General features: G+C 42.5%; 1 protein-coding gene across 9 annotated transcripts in view; it reads right to left on the bottom strand.

The window, feature by feature from the left end:
• ZCCHC2 (zinc finger CCHC-type containing 2) overlaps positions 1–12,440 on the bottom strand; it is a 194,742-nt gene that overhangs the window by 40,108 nt on the left and 142,194 nt on the right. For all 9 annotated transcript variants that reach the window (XR_012244473.1, XM_073630916.1, XM_073630917.1 and 6 more), the window contains 2 exons: positions 9,519–9,573; positions 7,072–7,204 (listed from right to left, as the gene is read on the bottom strand). Coding sequence is in view for 8 of the 9 variants with exons in the window: in XM_073630916.1 (XP_073487017.1) it covers positions 7,072–7,204; positions 9,519–9,573 (188 nt within the window). In the remaining variant the exon portion in view is untranslated. The remainder of the gene's footprint in view (positions 1–7,071; positions 7,205–9,518; positions 9,574–12,440) is intronic.

Raw genomic sequence — 12,440 nt, 5'->3', positions numbered from 1 at the left:
ACTATGTGGGGTGTCCCTGAGCAATGACAACTGAGGGGAGGGAGACACAAACAAAGTAGGGCACCGTGAGATCAGAGGAATTTATACTGCTGCCTGCAGTACATTGCACCCAAAGGCGACATCCTCATGTCTTTTTACATCCACCAGATAGAATCTGGTAAATGTATGGATTGAAAACCAAGTTGCGGCCTTGCAGAATTGAGCCATGGAGGCTTGGTGATGCACTGCCCACGAAGCACTAACAGCCCTAGAGGACCTCTTTAAACCATAAGCTTGAATGATTACTTGTCGAATCCATTTAGAAATAGTAGATTTCGATGCTGCTGTCCTCTTTTAGGACCTTCAGGCAACACAAACAAATCATCCGTTTTCCTAATCTGAGCAGTCGCCTTTAAGTAGGCTTTGACTGCTCTCACCACATCAAGAGAATGTAGTGATTGTTCTTCCATAGAACAGAGTTCTGGAAAAATGAAGGTAGAAAATATCCCGATTTAGATAAAAACCTGATATTACCTTCGGTAAAAAGCTAGGATGAGGACGCAATACTACCTTTTCCTTGTGAACAATAAAAATATGGCTCTTTATAAGAAAGAGCAGCCAATTCTGCTACCCTTCTTGCAGCAGATATTGTTACCAGTTTCCTTGTCAAAAAAGGACCAAGGGAATATGTTGTATCGGCCCAAAAAAGGGCTGTTTTGTAATGCCGACAAAACTAAATTCAAGTCCCAAGGGTTCAGGGGTTTTTACTAGTGAGCGAGGAAATAGGCATATGGAGGTATGCATCTTTGATGTTGATTGACGCCAGAAGTTCTCCTCCTTGTAGGATGGAGATACGTAACTGATTTGGATTGACTCCATACGAAAAAAAGAGTGGTTAGATTCAGGAACTGAACTGAATTTATGATTTTTGAGATCCAGAATGTCCATTCGGATTTGGCACCGTGAAAAAAGAGGTTTGAATCAAACCCCAACCTCTGTTCTTACATGGGGACCCCCATGATCACTTTTTTCTTTTTCTCTGGATCCTTAGAAACATTTGATCTGAGAAAACAAGGAGACGGGAACTCTTGGAACTCCAGTTTGTGCCCTGGAACTATTGAGGAAGTCCCCCATTCATCTTGACACTCGGCCAGAACCTTGAGAACTGCAGAAGAATTCTCCCTATTCGACTGAACTTGACGGTGGAAGCCGCCGTGACTGCCTGGAGGCTAACGCCTCTGGCACAGGACAAGGAGCTTTAAAGCGAAAATACATTTACTCCTTTTCTTAAATGGCAAAAAGGATTTCTTTGGATGTATTATCCAAAACATCCCCAAATAGCAAGGAAGACTAGCCAGGAGCTTAGCGAAGGACGCAAGGCCTGAAGGAAAGAATCTCTCATAGCAAGTATTGCAAACATAAAGCTGCCTCCTGGGCCTGCTGAGCAGGATAACCTGTCAGCGCAGGCTGAGACACTCAATCTGCCAGAGAAAAAAAAAAGATTTTTTTTCCCTTTTTCTCAATAGGAATTCCACCTTTTTATCCATAAAATCCCTAAGCATTTGAGCATTGTCTGCCGGACAAGTCAAACTTATTCACAGAGGATATAGCAGGGTTAATTGCTGGTATACCCTACTTAGTGAATTTCCTCCACCATAGGATAAAGTGTGAAAAAGTTTTAGGAGGGGAAAAAATGCTTATCTGGGTGATCCTTTCAGATACAAAAAAGCTTTTCCAGCAATGAATGGACAGGAAAAAGCATGCACAGCTTGAGGAGGCTTTAGTGAACCCAAACACTCAGTTAAGGGTACATAAATGTGGAGCGATCATTCAGCAAGAAATTGCTCCATCAATCTTAAGATTGGAAAAGCTGATTCTCCCGCATTTGACACCTCAGAGGCGCATCAGCAGCACCACGGTCCCCTGAGGGAATTTGTCTTCTCCTGCCCCTAGTTCCTCAGTTTGAGGGTCCTGGGTAATGGAAGACAACCTGTCGCATTTTGACCCACACTGGGATGCGATTAAAGTTGCTAAACTTTATTTTATGATAATTAAAAAAAAAAACACGGGGCTGCAGTGTTAAAAACAGTTGCAGACATTTCATGGCCCTGATGCTTGAGGCTTTCTTTGGGATTGTTTCAACCCCCCCCCTTCTGACCATAGCCCAATGCACAAAGCAGCGGTACTACCAGAAGAAATCGCATCCACTGCTTGAGCAATAGTCCAGCCACAGCCGCTGCTATTAATGCTCAGCCTGATGTAAATAGTAAATGTGTCAAATAGGAAATGCCTGTATCACCAAAACCTCTTTCATGCTCTTATGTCTCTCCGAAAATTTTGCAGCGTGCATAAATGGAGTTTTTTTTTTTTTTTTAAAAATACACTCGCGCGTTGGAGTACGCCAACGCCGCGTTAAGCCCCGCCCCCACCGTCGCATCGCGCCCCCCTCCTTTCTTTTTTAAAAAAAAAAGAGTTTTCCCGCACAAGCATGGGCCTCCGATCCGAAGGGATCGGCTGAGTGAGGGAGGGATGGCGTGGAGGAGACCTTGAAGCCGCCGCCGTGTAGGGGCGGTGAAAGAAAACGGCATTGCCGATCATTTTCAGTTCTCCCTTATACTCAGCCTCTTGAAGAGGGGAAGAGTTCAGTTCAGGTGGGCGTGTTTGGAGGAAGCAAAACCCCCCAAACTTACCAGAGGTCTGCCTGCTAGCCGGAGGAAAAAAAGTCTGCTGCTTCTGTGACACAGCGTGACTCTGAGCAAAGCATGAGAAGGTACTGCTCCATACAGCCCCCCAGTGGTGACACTTAGGCATGACAACATTTACTTTAAAAGGAGACATTTCATAAGAAAATGTAAAAGTTCCTTAGAAAAACTCCATTCACCTTTCCTGCCGCAGGGTTTTCTGTGGTAAAACCAACAGACCCAATCTTCATCCTTCACGGTGGGTTCCGTTAAACCTTCAGGAACTGGGGACCCTCAGGGAACCCACAATCCCGGACCTGCAAAAAGCACCCCGCCAGTAAAACTTTATGGCCTTAATACCAAAAGTACTGGATCCCGGGGTCCAGCTTTCTAAAAAGAGAAGCGTTACAGGCAAAACCTCGTTTCTTCTGATACGCAGCCCGGGTACCATTCAATTCGGCCTAAAAGACTCTTTGAATGAATCCGACTGCATAGCTAGCCCCACCAAGGATTGCTTCAGAGGAGCTCAGCACAGCACATGTTTATTCGTGACCAACACCTTAGACACTGGCGAAAAAACAGATACTCCCAGTGGTGGGAGGGGTTACATAGGGAGGCAACTTCCTGTTTAGGGTGTGCCAGTGTCCAGCACCTGACGGTGGACTATAACCCACATAGTAATTACTATGACTCAGTGTCCCATGATGTACGATTAAAGAAAAAGAGTACCTGTCACTACCTATTGCTATCATAGGGGATATTTACATTCCCTGAAATAACAATAAAAGTGATAAAAAAAAAAAAAAAAAAGCACCCGTCTCCCCCGCGCAAAGGCAAACGCAAGCGTCTGTCATATGTAAACAGCAATTGCCCCATGCATGTGAGGTATCACTGTGAAGGTCAGATCGAGAGCAGTAATTTTAACAGTAGAACTCCTCTGTAAATCTAAAGTGGTAACCTGTAAAGGATTTTAAAAATGTATGTAGTTTGTCGCCGCTGCATGTTTGTGCGCAATTTAAAGCATGTCATGTTTGGTATCCATGTACTCGGCATAAGATCATCTTTTGGGCAATATAGTGTGTTTTAGTGCATTAAAATAAAAAAAGTGTATACGTATACACACACATTATTTATATATATATATATATAATGTTTGGGGGTTCAAAGTAATTTTCTAGCAAAAAAAAAAAAGTCTATTCATGTAAACAAAAAGTGTCAGAAAGGGCTTTTTCTTCAAGTGGTTGGAAGAGTGGGTGATGTGTGACATAAGCTTCTAACGTTCAACCCCCCCCCCAAAAATGACACCTATTTGTAAAGTAGACATCCCAAGCTATTTGCTGATAGGCATGTTAGGTCCATGGAATATTTTATATTATGCCACAAGTTTCGGGAAAATTACAATTTTTTTTTTAATTTATATTTTCTCTTTTACATAAAGTTGTCACTAAATGATATATTGTTCAAACATGGCATGGTTATATGTGGAATTACACCCCAATATACATTCTGCTGCTTCTCCTGAGTATGGGGATACCACATGTGTGAGACTTTTTGGGAGCCTAGCCACGTACAGGACCCCAAAAACCAAGCACCGCCTTCAGGCTTTCTAAAGGTGTAAAATTGTGATTTTACTCCTCACTGCCTATCACAGTTTCAGAGTCCCTGAAATGTCCAGATAGCATAAAACCCCCAAAAGACCCCATTTTGGAAAGTAGACACCCCAAGATATTTACGAAGAGGCATGGTGAGTATATTACAGCTATTTGTTTTTGAAAATGAAGAAAGAAAAGGATTTCTTTTTTCAAAACTTTGTGACGAGATCTGCAAAATACTCAACATGCCTCTCAGCAAATAGCTTGGGGTGTCTACTTTCCAAAATGGGGTCATGGGGGGGGGGGTTGTGCTATCTTGGCATTTTATGGCCTTCGAAACTGATAGGTAGTGAGGAGCAAGATCAAAAATGTATGCCCTTAGAAATCCTGAAGGGGGTGCTTGGTTTTCGGGGTCCTGTACGCGGCTAGGCTCCCAAAAATTCTTACACATGTGGTATCCCCATACTCAGGAGAAGCAGCAGAATGTATTTTGGGGTGTAAGTCCACATATAACCATGGCATGTGTGAGCAATATATCATTTAGTGACAGCTTTGTGTAATTTTTTTTTTTTTTTTTGTCATTTTTCAATCACTGACAAAAAAAAAAAAAAAAAATCAATGGGCTCAACATGCCTCTCAGCAATTTCCTTGGAGTGTCTACTTTTCATATTTGTAGTTTCTATTATTTGTTATTACATATTGTTATTTAATTAGGGTATGTGTGTATTGGTTACTAGGGCTAGTATTAGCCTTATGGTACTTACTTTGATCTGATATTGTCAATTTGAGGTTTACCAGGTAATATCTGCCATTAACCATATTAATTCTGGAGTTTGTATAAATATCTCTCTCTGCCCCTATGGGGAGTCCACGCCCCGGTCTCAGACTCTGATTAGATATCCGATACACATGCCTATTTCTGATATATTAGGTTTCTATTTTAATATGTCCCTCATCCTGGTTTATTATGTAATGGGGGAGAGCGCAACCATGGTGTCCATTCCTTTCTATTTTTGTACATGTCTTAAATAATGCCTGCTAGCCCGGGTTTACTGCACGCACTGGGTTGTGTGCACAGCCTGTCTCCGGGACTCTCATTTGGCTGATAGGCCCATTGGCTATTCCCCTGGCAGGGGGTGGGACAATCATGGACGCTCTCCTATACATTGACGTAACGTGCACTAGTGTGGCACCGTCGCTGAGGACATCAGTGATGAAACGCGTACAACGGAGCCAAGCACACTACGTTACTTCCAGGTACTCGAGAGGGTGGAACACAGCTGGAGCGCAGCGAGCAGCTGCTAACCCCTATCTCGGCTTGTACACACATCTAGTCTTACGGCTTGCTCACTACCAGTGTGTATCAGCTGGCTGCAGATACACATGCTGTTTGTACCTTGTGTATGCTGATTTTAATTTTATATTTTAATAAACGGACCATATATATTTTACTACACTATGGGAGCCATTCTGTTTCTTATATGAGGAATATATCCATGGGCATACTCATCCTATCTGGAACCAAAGGGACGCTTCCGGGATCCATATAGCAGACATCTGGCTGAACTGACCCAAACAGAGAGTAACTACATGCCTATTACCCCTGCAGGGGTGACTGTATCTGGTGAGTAGTGACCCTGGAGGGGGAGCACAGAAGTCACCTGGAGTTACCTAAAGCACTCAAGTCACCTGTTGATGTTCTTTCTGCTATATATACGGGCACAACCTGATTATCCTGTATACTCATAATACAGACTTACATGACTCTTGATGGCGCCCTGATTTTTCAGTTTTTTTTGTTTTCTTTGGATTTTTACTATACCGTTTTGATTTAAGGTTTATCTGCTTCTGAATATTTGACATTATCTATATTTCTTGCATTTATTTGGTTTTTGCATTTATATATTTCACTTTGTATCACTATATATTTGTTGCATGCAGTTAGTAATTGTATTGCACATTCTTCACGTACAAGTTTTTTTATATGTATGGCTTTGCACTATGCTTAGTGCGGAACACTTATTTACACTTGTATGTTTCACACTTATTATGCTCACCTTTAGCTGATTTTTTACTTTAACCACATATATTTATTATGTACCATTAAGTCACTGTTTGGGCAGTCTGGGGTCCCCCGGCGGCTCTCATGGCTCCTCCCCACATCTGATAACCCCCTCGGAGAAGTGCTTCTCCAAGGGGGTTACCTTGCGGGCGTGCTCCTGAGTCCAGCATTCGGCGTCCATAGAGGCTGAATGCAGGACTCGGCCCGGCCCCCCCAGCGATCACGTCGCTGGATTTGATTGACAGCAGCGTGAGCCAATGGCTGCGCTTCTATCAATCTATCCAATCAAGAGAGACAGCGCATCCCCGCCGTGTCAAGTTCGAGGGTTCAGGTAAGTAAAGGGGGGGCGGGGGCCAGTCACTGACAGGTGTCTTTTCACCTTAATGCATATGATGGTTTACAACCCTTTTAAATGTAAAATCCTTTTTTTGGAGTACAAGAGAGGACACAGATCCCTCCCCCTGTGCTCTCATGATCCACTCCTACTATTGCTTGCTACAAAACTGAGGCTTGCTGGTGGTAGAAGGGGTTAATACTGGGCTGTTCTTTTCAGCTTTGTCCGTGTTTAATCTCCTGAAAGCAGCAGTGCAACTCAATTTACCTGAATACTTCATTGTATGTCCCTTAATGTACTTCAAGGGTATGGCAAGTAATAAAATCCTATTTTACTGTTTGGTAAGAATATGAACATAACTTGAATGCTCATAATCTGTTCATGTTTCCGTTAAGCTTTGATACTGATCATTACTGCTCTTACCTGGTATCTATCATTTATATAGCGCAAAGGATGCTGAGGGTCCCTACAATCATTCTTCCTCCAGTCTGTTCCGTTTTGTTCAGGGTGAGAGATGTGAACAGCATCACCGGATGAGCTTTTCACAGGAACATAACTGTTGGAAGAAGTAAACAAAGAAATAATGAAGCAGTCATTCTGAGATAATAAAAAGCACACTCAGTGCTACTTTTTCCAAGTATTATAGCAAAGTATAATAGCATAGCATGGACACACAAACAGAAGTAAACAGAATTATTTGAGATAGAGGAATTTAGACTTGACATTTGAATTCAATATCTCAGGGTACAGTACAGGAAACAGGCAAAGTATTCATACACCATGGGTTATTGGCGTGTACCCACAGGTAATTGGCCATTGGCAAAGCTTTAGAAGACCTGCGCCTTTCCTATAACCCTACCCCACTCCTTGAGTCCTTTGATTGTGGATGTATACCACAATTGTGACATTGACTGTACCCCGACTGAGTGTCACTTCAGAAAGAGGGTCCAGTGTTGCAGGGTCGACGGGGACTGCTCTGAGCCTTGAGATGTTGATGGAGAGCTTGAATTCCCCCAGTGGCCATTGGACTGTTATGGATTGGAACACTCCTCCTCAGAGTTGCATCTGTTGTGAAAACTTTCCAGTGATAAGGCATGAGGACTTTTAGAGACGTTAGGGGCTCCTGAGGAGGGGGAGGTTTGGGATCTTCCACTGTGAAAGTAAAAGCCTCCCTCCTGTGAAATCTTTGATGAATTGGTCTAGTGCCTCACCAAACAGAGGTCTTCTTTGAAAAGGCATAGGTGTGAGGTGTCTTTTGCAGGCAGCTTCAGTTGTTTAAGCTTTAGCCATAAGATTCTACACATAAGAATGGAGATATGAGCCATTCTGGAAATTTGTCTCATGACATTCTAGAGCATACACACAAAAAAGAAGAGCATTAGGCAATCGCTATAATTGCTCTGTAACAGCAAGATCTAGAAATACAGTGTCAAGTTGGTTCTTCTTTGCCCTAGCCCATTTAGTTTCAGTTTGATATACTGAAATGACGATGTTCTATCTGTAGAGTCTATGAAAGATGGAACTTCAATAGGTACTGTAACATTTGTGTAGGACAGAGACGGCACAATCAACTACAGGAATTAGTTCACTTCAGGGAAAAATAGTTTGCAAAGGAGTTCATCGTCTTCAATTCCTTCTGTGTCTGTATTCTCTAGGACTGGCAAATCAGGATATGACTCAGGTTGAGAAATGGGAGTAGGAGAAAAAGGCATGGCATTTTTGAACCCTGGACAAAGATGGCTGCATTAAGGCTGTAAAACTGTCTGAGGAAACATGACACTGATGCAGAGAATTCTGCTCGAGTCAAATAGGCCGCTTGCTGCATGCCTGAATCAGAGAATTGGATGCGAAGATCAGTGTTAAAAGCGGAGGTCCACCCACCACTATAAAAAATTAAAAGCCAGCAGCTGCTGACTTTTAATAACCGGACACTTACCTGTCCTGGACTCCAGCGATGTCGGCACCGTAACTGATGTTTCCATCAGCTGTCGGTTGCATGCTGCCTCCATTGCTAGTAAGGGAACCCGGCAGTGAAGCCTTATGGCTTCACGCCGGGAACTATACTGCGCATGTACGAGGCTCCGCTCCTCTCTCCTACTGGCCCGGCGGCCAGGAAAGGAGGAGGGAGCCCGGGCGGTGAGGTCAATACCCACGGCTGAGGCTCCCGGAAGCGGGAACAGGATACCTGTGAAGGAGTACAACGAGCGCAAGTTCCACTTTTGGGTGGATCTCCGCTTTAAGACCAGTCTTGCACTGAAGGAATGCATGGTCACCAAGTTTTAGCATTGTGCAGGCCTTTTCTTACCTGTCCATGAAGCTGAACTGTATATAGAGTCTAGGCTTCGCCCATCATGGTGATCACAAACTCCCCCAACCCGAAGAGGACTTCAGGGACTGGATTTGCTAGTTATAGACCACGGCCCTGGACCTGTATAGCATCCTGCGTTGCACTAAGTATTAAGCGCCCAAAGCAACAATACAGGCCGTCCCCACAGAGTGGGGTCTGAGTATAGCTCCTAAGGTTTTATTGAGGTTGTGCTGATGTGGATACACTGCTTCTATGTTGCCATTAGAAGACAGTGAAGGGTTGATTGAAGCATTCAAATATAATATGATAAAAATAAAATGTAAAACTAATTAAGCTAAGGGTTAAAAGGTCATCGTCATCATCAGGGAAGGCGCCAAGGGGGCGTGTCCTCTAAAGCTTTGCCAGTGTCAAATCACCTGAAGGTACATGGCTATTACCTATGGTGTATGAATACTCTGCCTGCATCCTGTACTATACAATTAAGACATACTTTACTGTTGCTACTATAATAATAATGAGAATTAACAGATCATATCAACTTCCAAAAAAGAAGCAAACTTACTTTGTAACCAGACTTTTTCCTGATTTCTTGTAGCCTGTTGTGTGGTGCATCCCATCTAACAAAAAAAAAAAAAAAAAAAAAAAAACGAAACAAGTTACAGCAAACAAAATAGCTGCATTCTCACCAAACCCCATTCGCAGAATGTACCACATGTGCAATAACTGTTTAAGTCTGCACATCCAAATAAGAGTTTTGGTTGTACACTACCTACCAATATATAACAATCACTGATATTGATGTCCACTTGTCTACCAGGGTACATTTATAAAGTCTGAGTAGACAAGGTTTTAAAACAAATTCACACAGCAGCCTTGAGCTTGGCATCGTTTTGTTTAGCCAGCTTCTGGCTTTCATGTGAAAGTGATCCGACTGGCAGTAGAGCAGCGCCTTAATTTGTAAGGTACTTTGAAGTGCCATCGCCCCTGCACTGGTTCCTAGGCTCTCCCACTCCTCTGAGACCTCAGTAAATAGTGTCAGGATACTGTAGTTCTCAGCCCTGATAATTTTCAGGTTCAACCAGAGCGGTCAGAATCCCAGCTAACATGTTGGGTTACCTGCTGATGAAGTACAATCCTGTGTTTGACCTGCTGGAGTGCAAGGCAGGGGATAGGTTAGTGGTCTAATAGACCACTAGTTTCTGCATAAGAACATTTTACCTTCTGGTGCCATCACACACGGGGCTTGTTAGCAATAAAGTTAAATTTAAAAATAAAAAAAGTGTTTACAAAAAAAAAAAAAAATCTAAATTCTATTAATCACTTGCGAACTGCCCACAATATACTGCGGATGGGCAGCCGATACTGCTATGCCACTGCCCATTTTTGGGTTTAGGGCACGCACAAAACAGATAAGAAACAAAAGAGGTCTTTAGTAAAAATCAGCACACATTACATATTGTTAGGCACTGATTTTACCCCAGATGTTAACCCCTTCCCAGTCAGTGTCATTAGTACTGGGACTGTGTTAAAGCGGGGGTCCACCTATCTATCGTTTTTTTTTTTTTTTTGAGTTCATTCACAAACTTTTCTTCTCAGCATTACATACTCACATATTGTGTGTAATATGTCCGCCTGTGTCAGATTTCGTCAGAAAGAATAACTTATATTATTCACTGCAGGCGGTTTCCATCTTCATTGTGGGCATTTGAAGCCCACAAGCATTTATTTCCTGGATGTGGTGAATGCTGTGCTCCCAGCATTCACCGCTCGCTCCCGCACATGCTCAGTGGCATCCTGGGAAGCCTGAGACTAGCTCCCAGGAGTCTGGGAGAGGCTAGAAACACGCCTACTCCCACGGGAGGAGAACCAGGAAGTGCAAAGAAGAATAGAAAAATAAAAGGTAATTACGGCGATTTAAATTTTTTTAAACGGCATGTCAGCATCTAGGCAAGGAAGAGAATACATACAGATATTGTTCAAAATTTGGGTGGAACCCCGCTTTAAGTATTTGCACTAATCACTGTGTAAGTGTCACTGGTGATGTCAGTGAAAGTTAAGTCAGTTTCCACTCAGTGTGTCAGATTGCACTATCGCAGTTCCATTAGAGATTGCTGATTACTGCCATTAGTAGTATTTGCCATTAGCAGTACTTGTGTAAAAAAATATCAATTTCATTTGGGTACAGCGTTGCATAAACATGCAATTTCCAGTTAAAATACTGCTAAACAGCAAAAAAATGGCCTGGTCATGAAGGGGATAAAACCTACCAGAGTTGAAGTGTTTAAAATAAATAGGAAATTGAGTCTGTCCGTGATACTTTTTTTATTTGCACTAACATAGTTTTTCAGGACAAGCTTTTGGGGTATGTCCCCTTCTTCAAGGTCCAAGCAGTACTGATTCACAAATTTTTAAGCAGAATGTTAAAGGAAAAAAAAAAAAAAAAAGAGAAAAACAAACACATACAAATCAATGGTAATAAAGATAGCATCAGAGTTAGTGAGATAAGACAGAGGGAGAGCTATAGACTGGAGGGGGGCCCCGGATACTGGTCACAGAGGGGGTCGTAAAACTTTAGTATAGTGTGTAAGGAAACCAATATCTAAATTCAGGCCATTATTTTTCGTGTCAAAAAGTAGTATCATTCTTAGTTCAAACGTTTTCCTTTCCTGGATAGTTCTGAAATTCCCTTTAAGAAATAAAACATTGAGGTCTTCTATAGTGTGGTCCAGTTGTGAGAAATGATGTCCCACAGGTGTGCATAAACTGCCTTCTTTATGTTCTTTGATGGTATGTCTGTGCAAATTCATCCTCGCTTGCAACTTCTGTCCTGTTTCACCAACATAAGATCCTTTGCTGCACCTTTTGCATTGGATGAGGTACACAACATTACTGGAGGTACAGTTGTAAGATCCCATGATATTGAAGGTATGGTCAGATATGGAGGAATTCTTTAGGAGACTAAGGCTCAAAGAATATTTTCACAGTAAGGAAAGGAATCCTAGGACAATAGGAGGTGACAAAAAGAAAAAACAGCAACTTCACACCTCCACAAGGACGCAACTCCAAACTGGATACCTATATTGACAGCTTCAGGCTGCGAGTCACATCCCTGATATCCACCCAGCAAAAGAAAATATTATACAACCTTTTATCACTGGAGCGAAGAGCTGTACATGATCTGCGCAATAATCAGGCCATAACCATCAAACCAGCAGATAAAGGGGGAGCAGTCGTTGTGATGGATACAGACAAATATATACAAGAGGGCCAGAGGCAGCTGGCAAATACTACTTACTACAAAAAACTGGATTATGATCCTACCCAGGATTTTACTAAGCAATTAAAAGGTCTCATTGCGACAATACCAAGCCACCTGTGGGACATCATTTCTCACAACCGGACCACACTATAGAAGACCTCAATGTTTTAGTTCTTAAAGGGGATTTCAGAACTATCCAAAGGAAAACGTTTGAACTAAGAATGA

The sequence above is a fragment of the Aquarana catesbeiana genome, linkage group LG05, assembly GCF_042186555.1.
Source record: "Aquarana catesbeiana isolate 2022-GZ linkage group LG05, ASM4218655v1, whole genome shotgun sequence".
NCBI classification, from domain to species: domain Eukaryota; kingdom Metazoa; phylum Chordata; class Amphibia; order Anura; family Ranidae; genus Aquarana; species Aquarana catesbeiana.
Note: the sequence above shows the minus strand (reverse complement) of the source record. Positions and strands in the feature narration are given on the sequence as shown.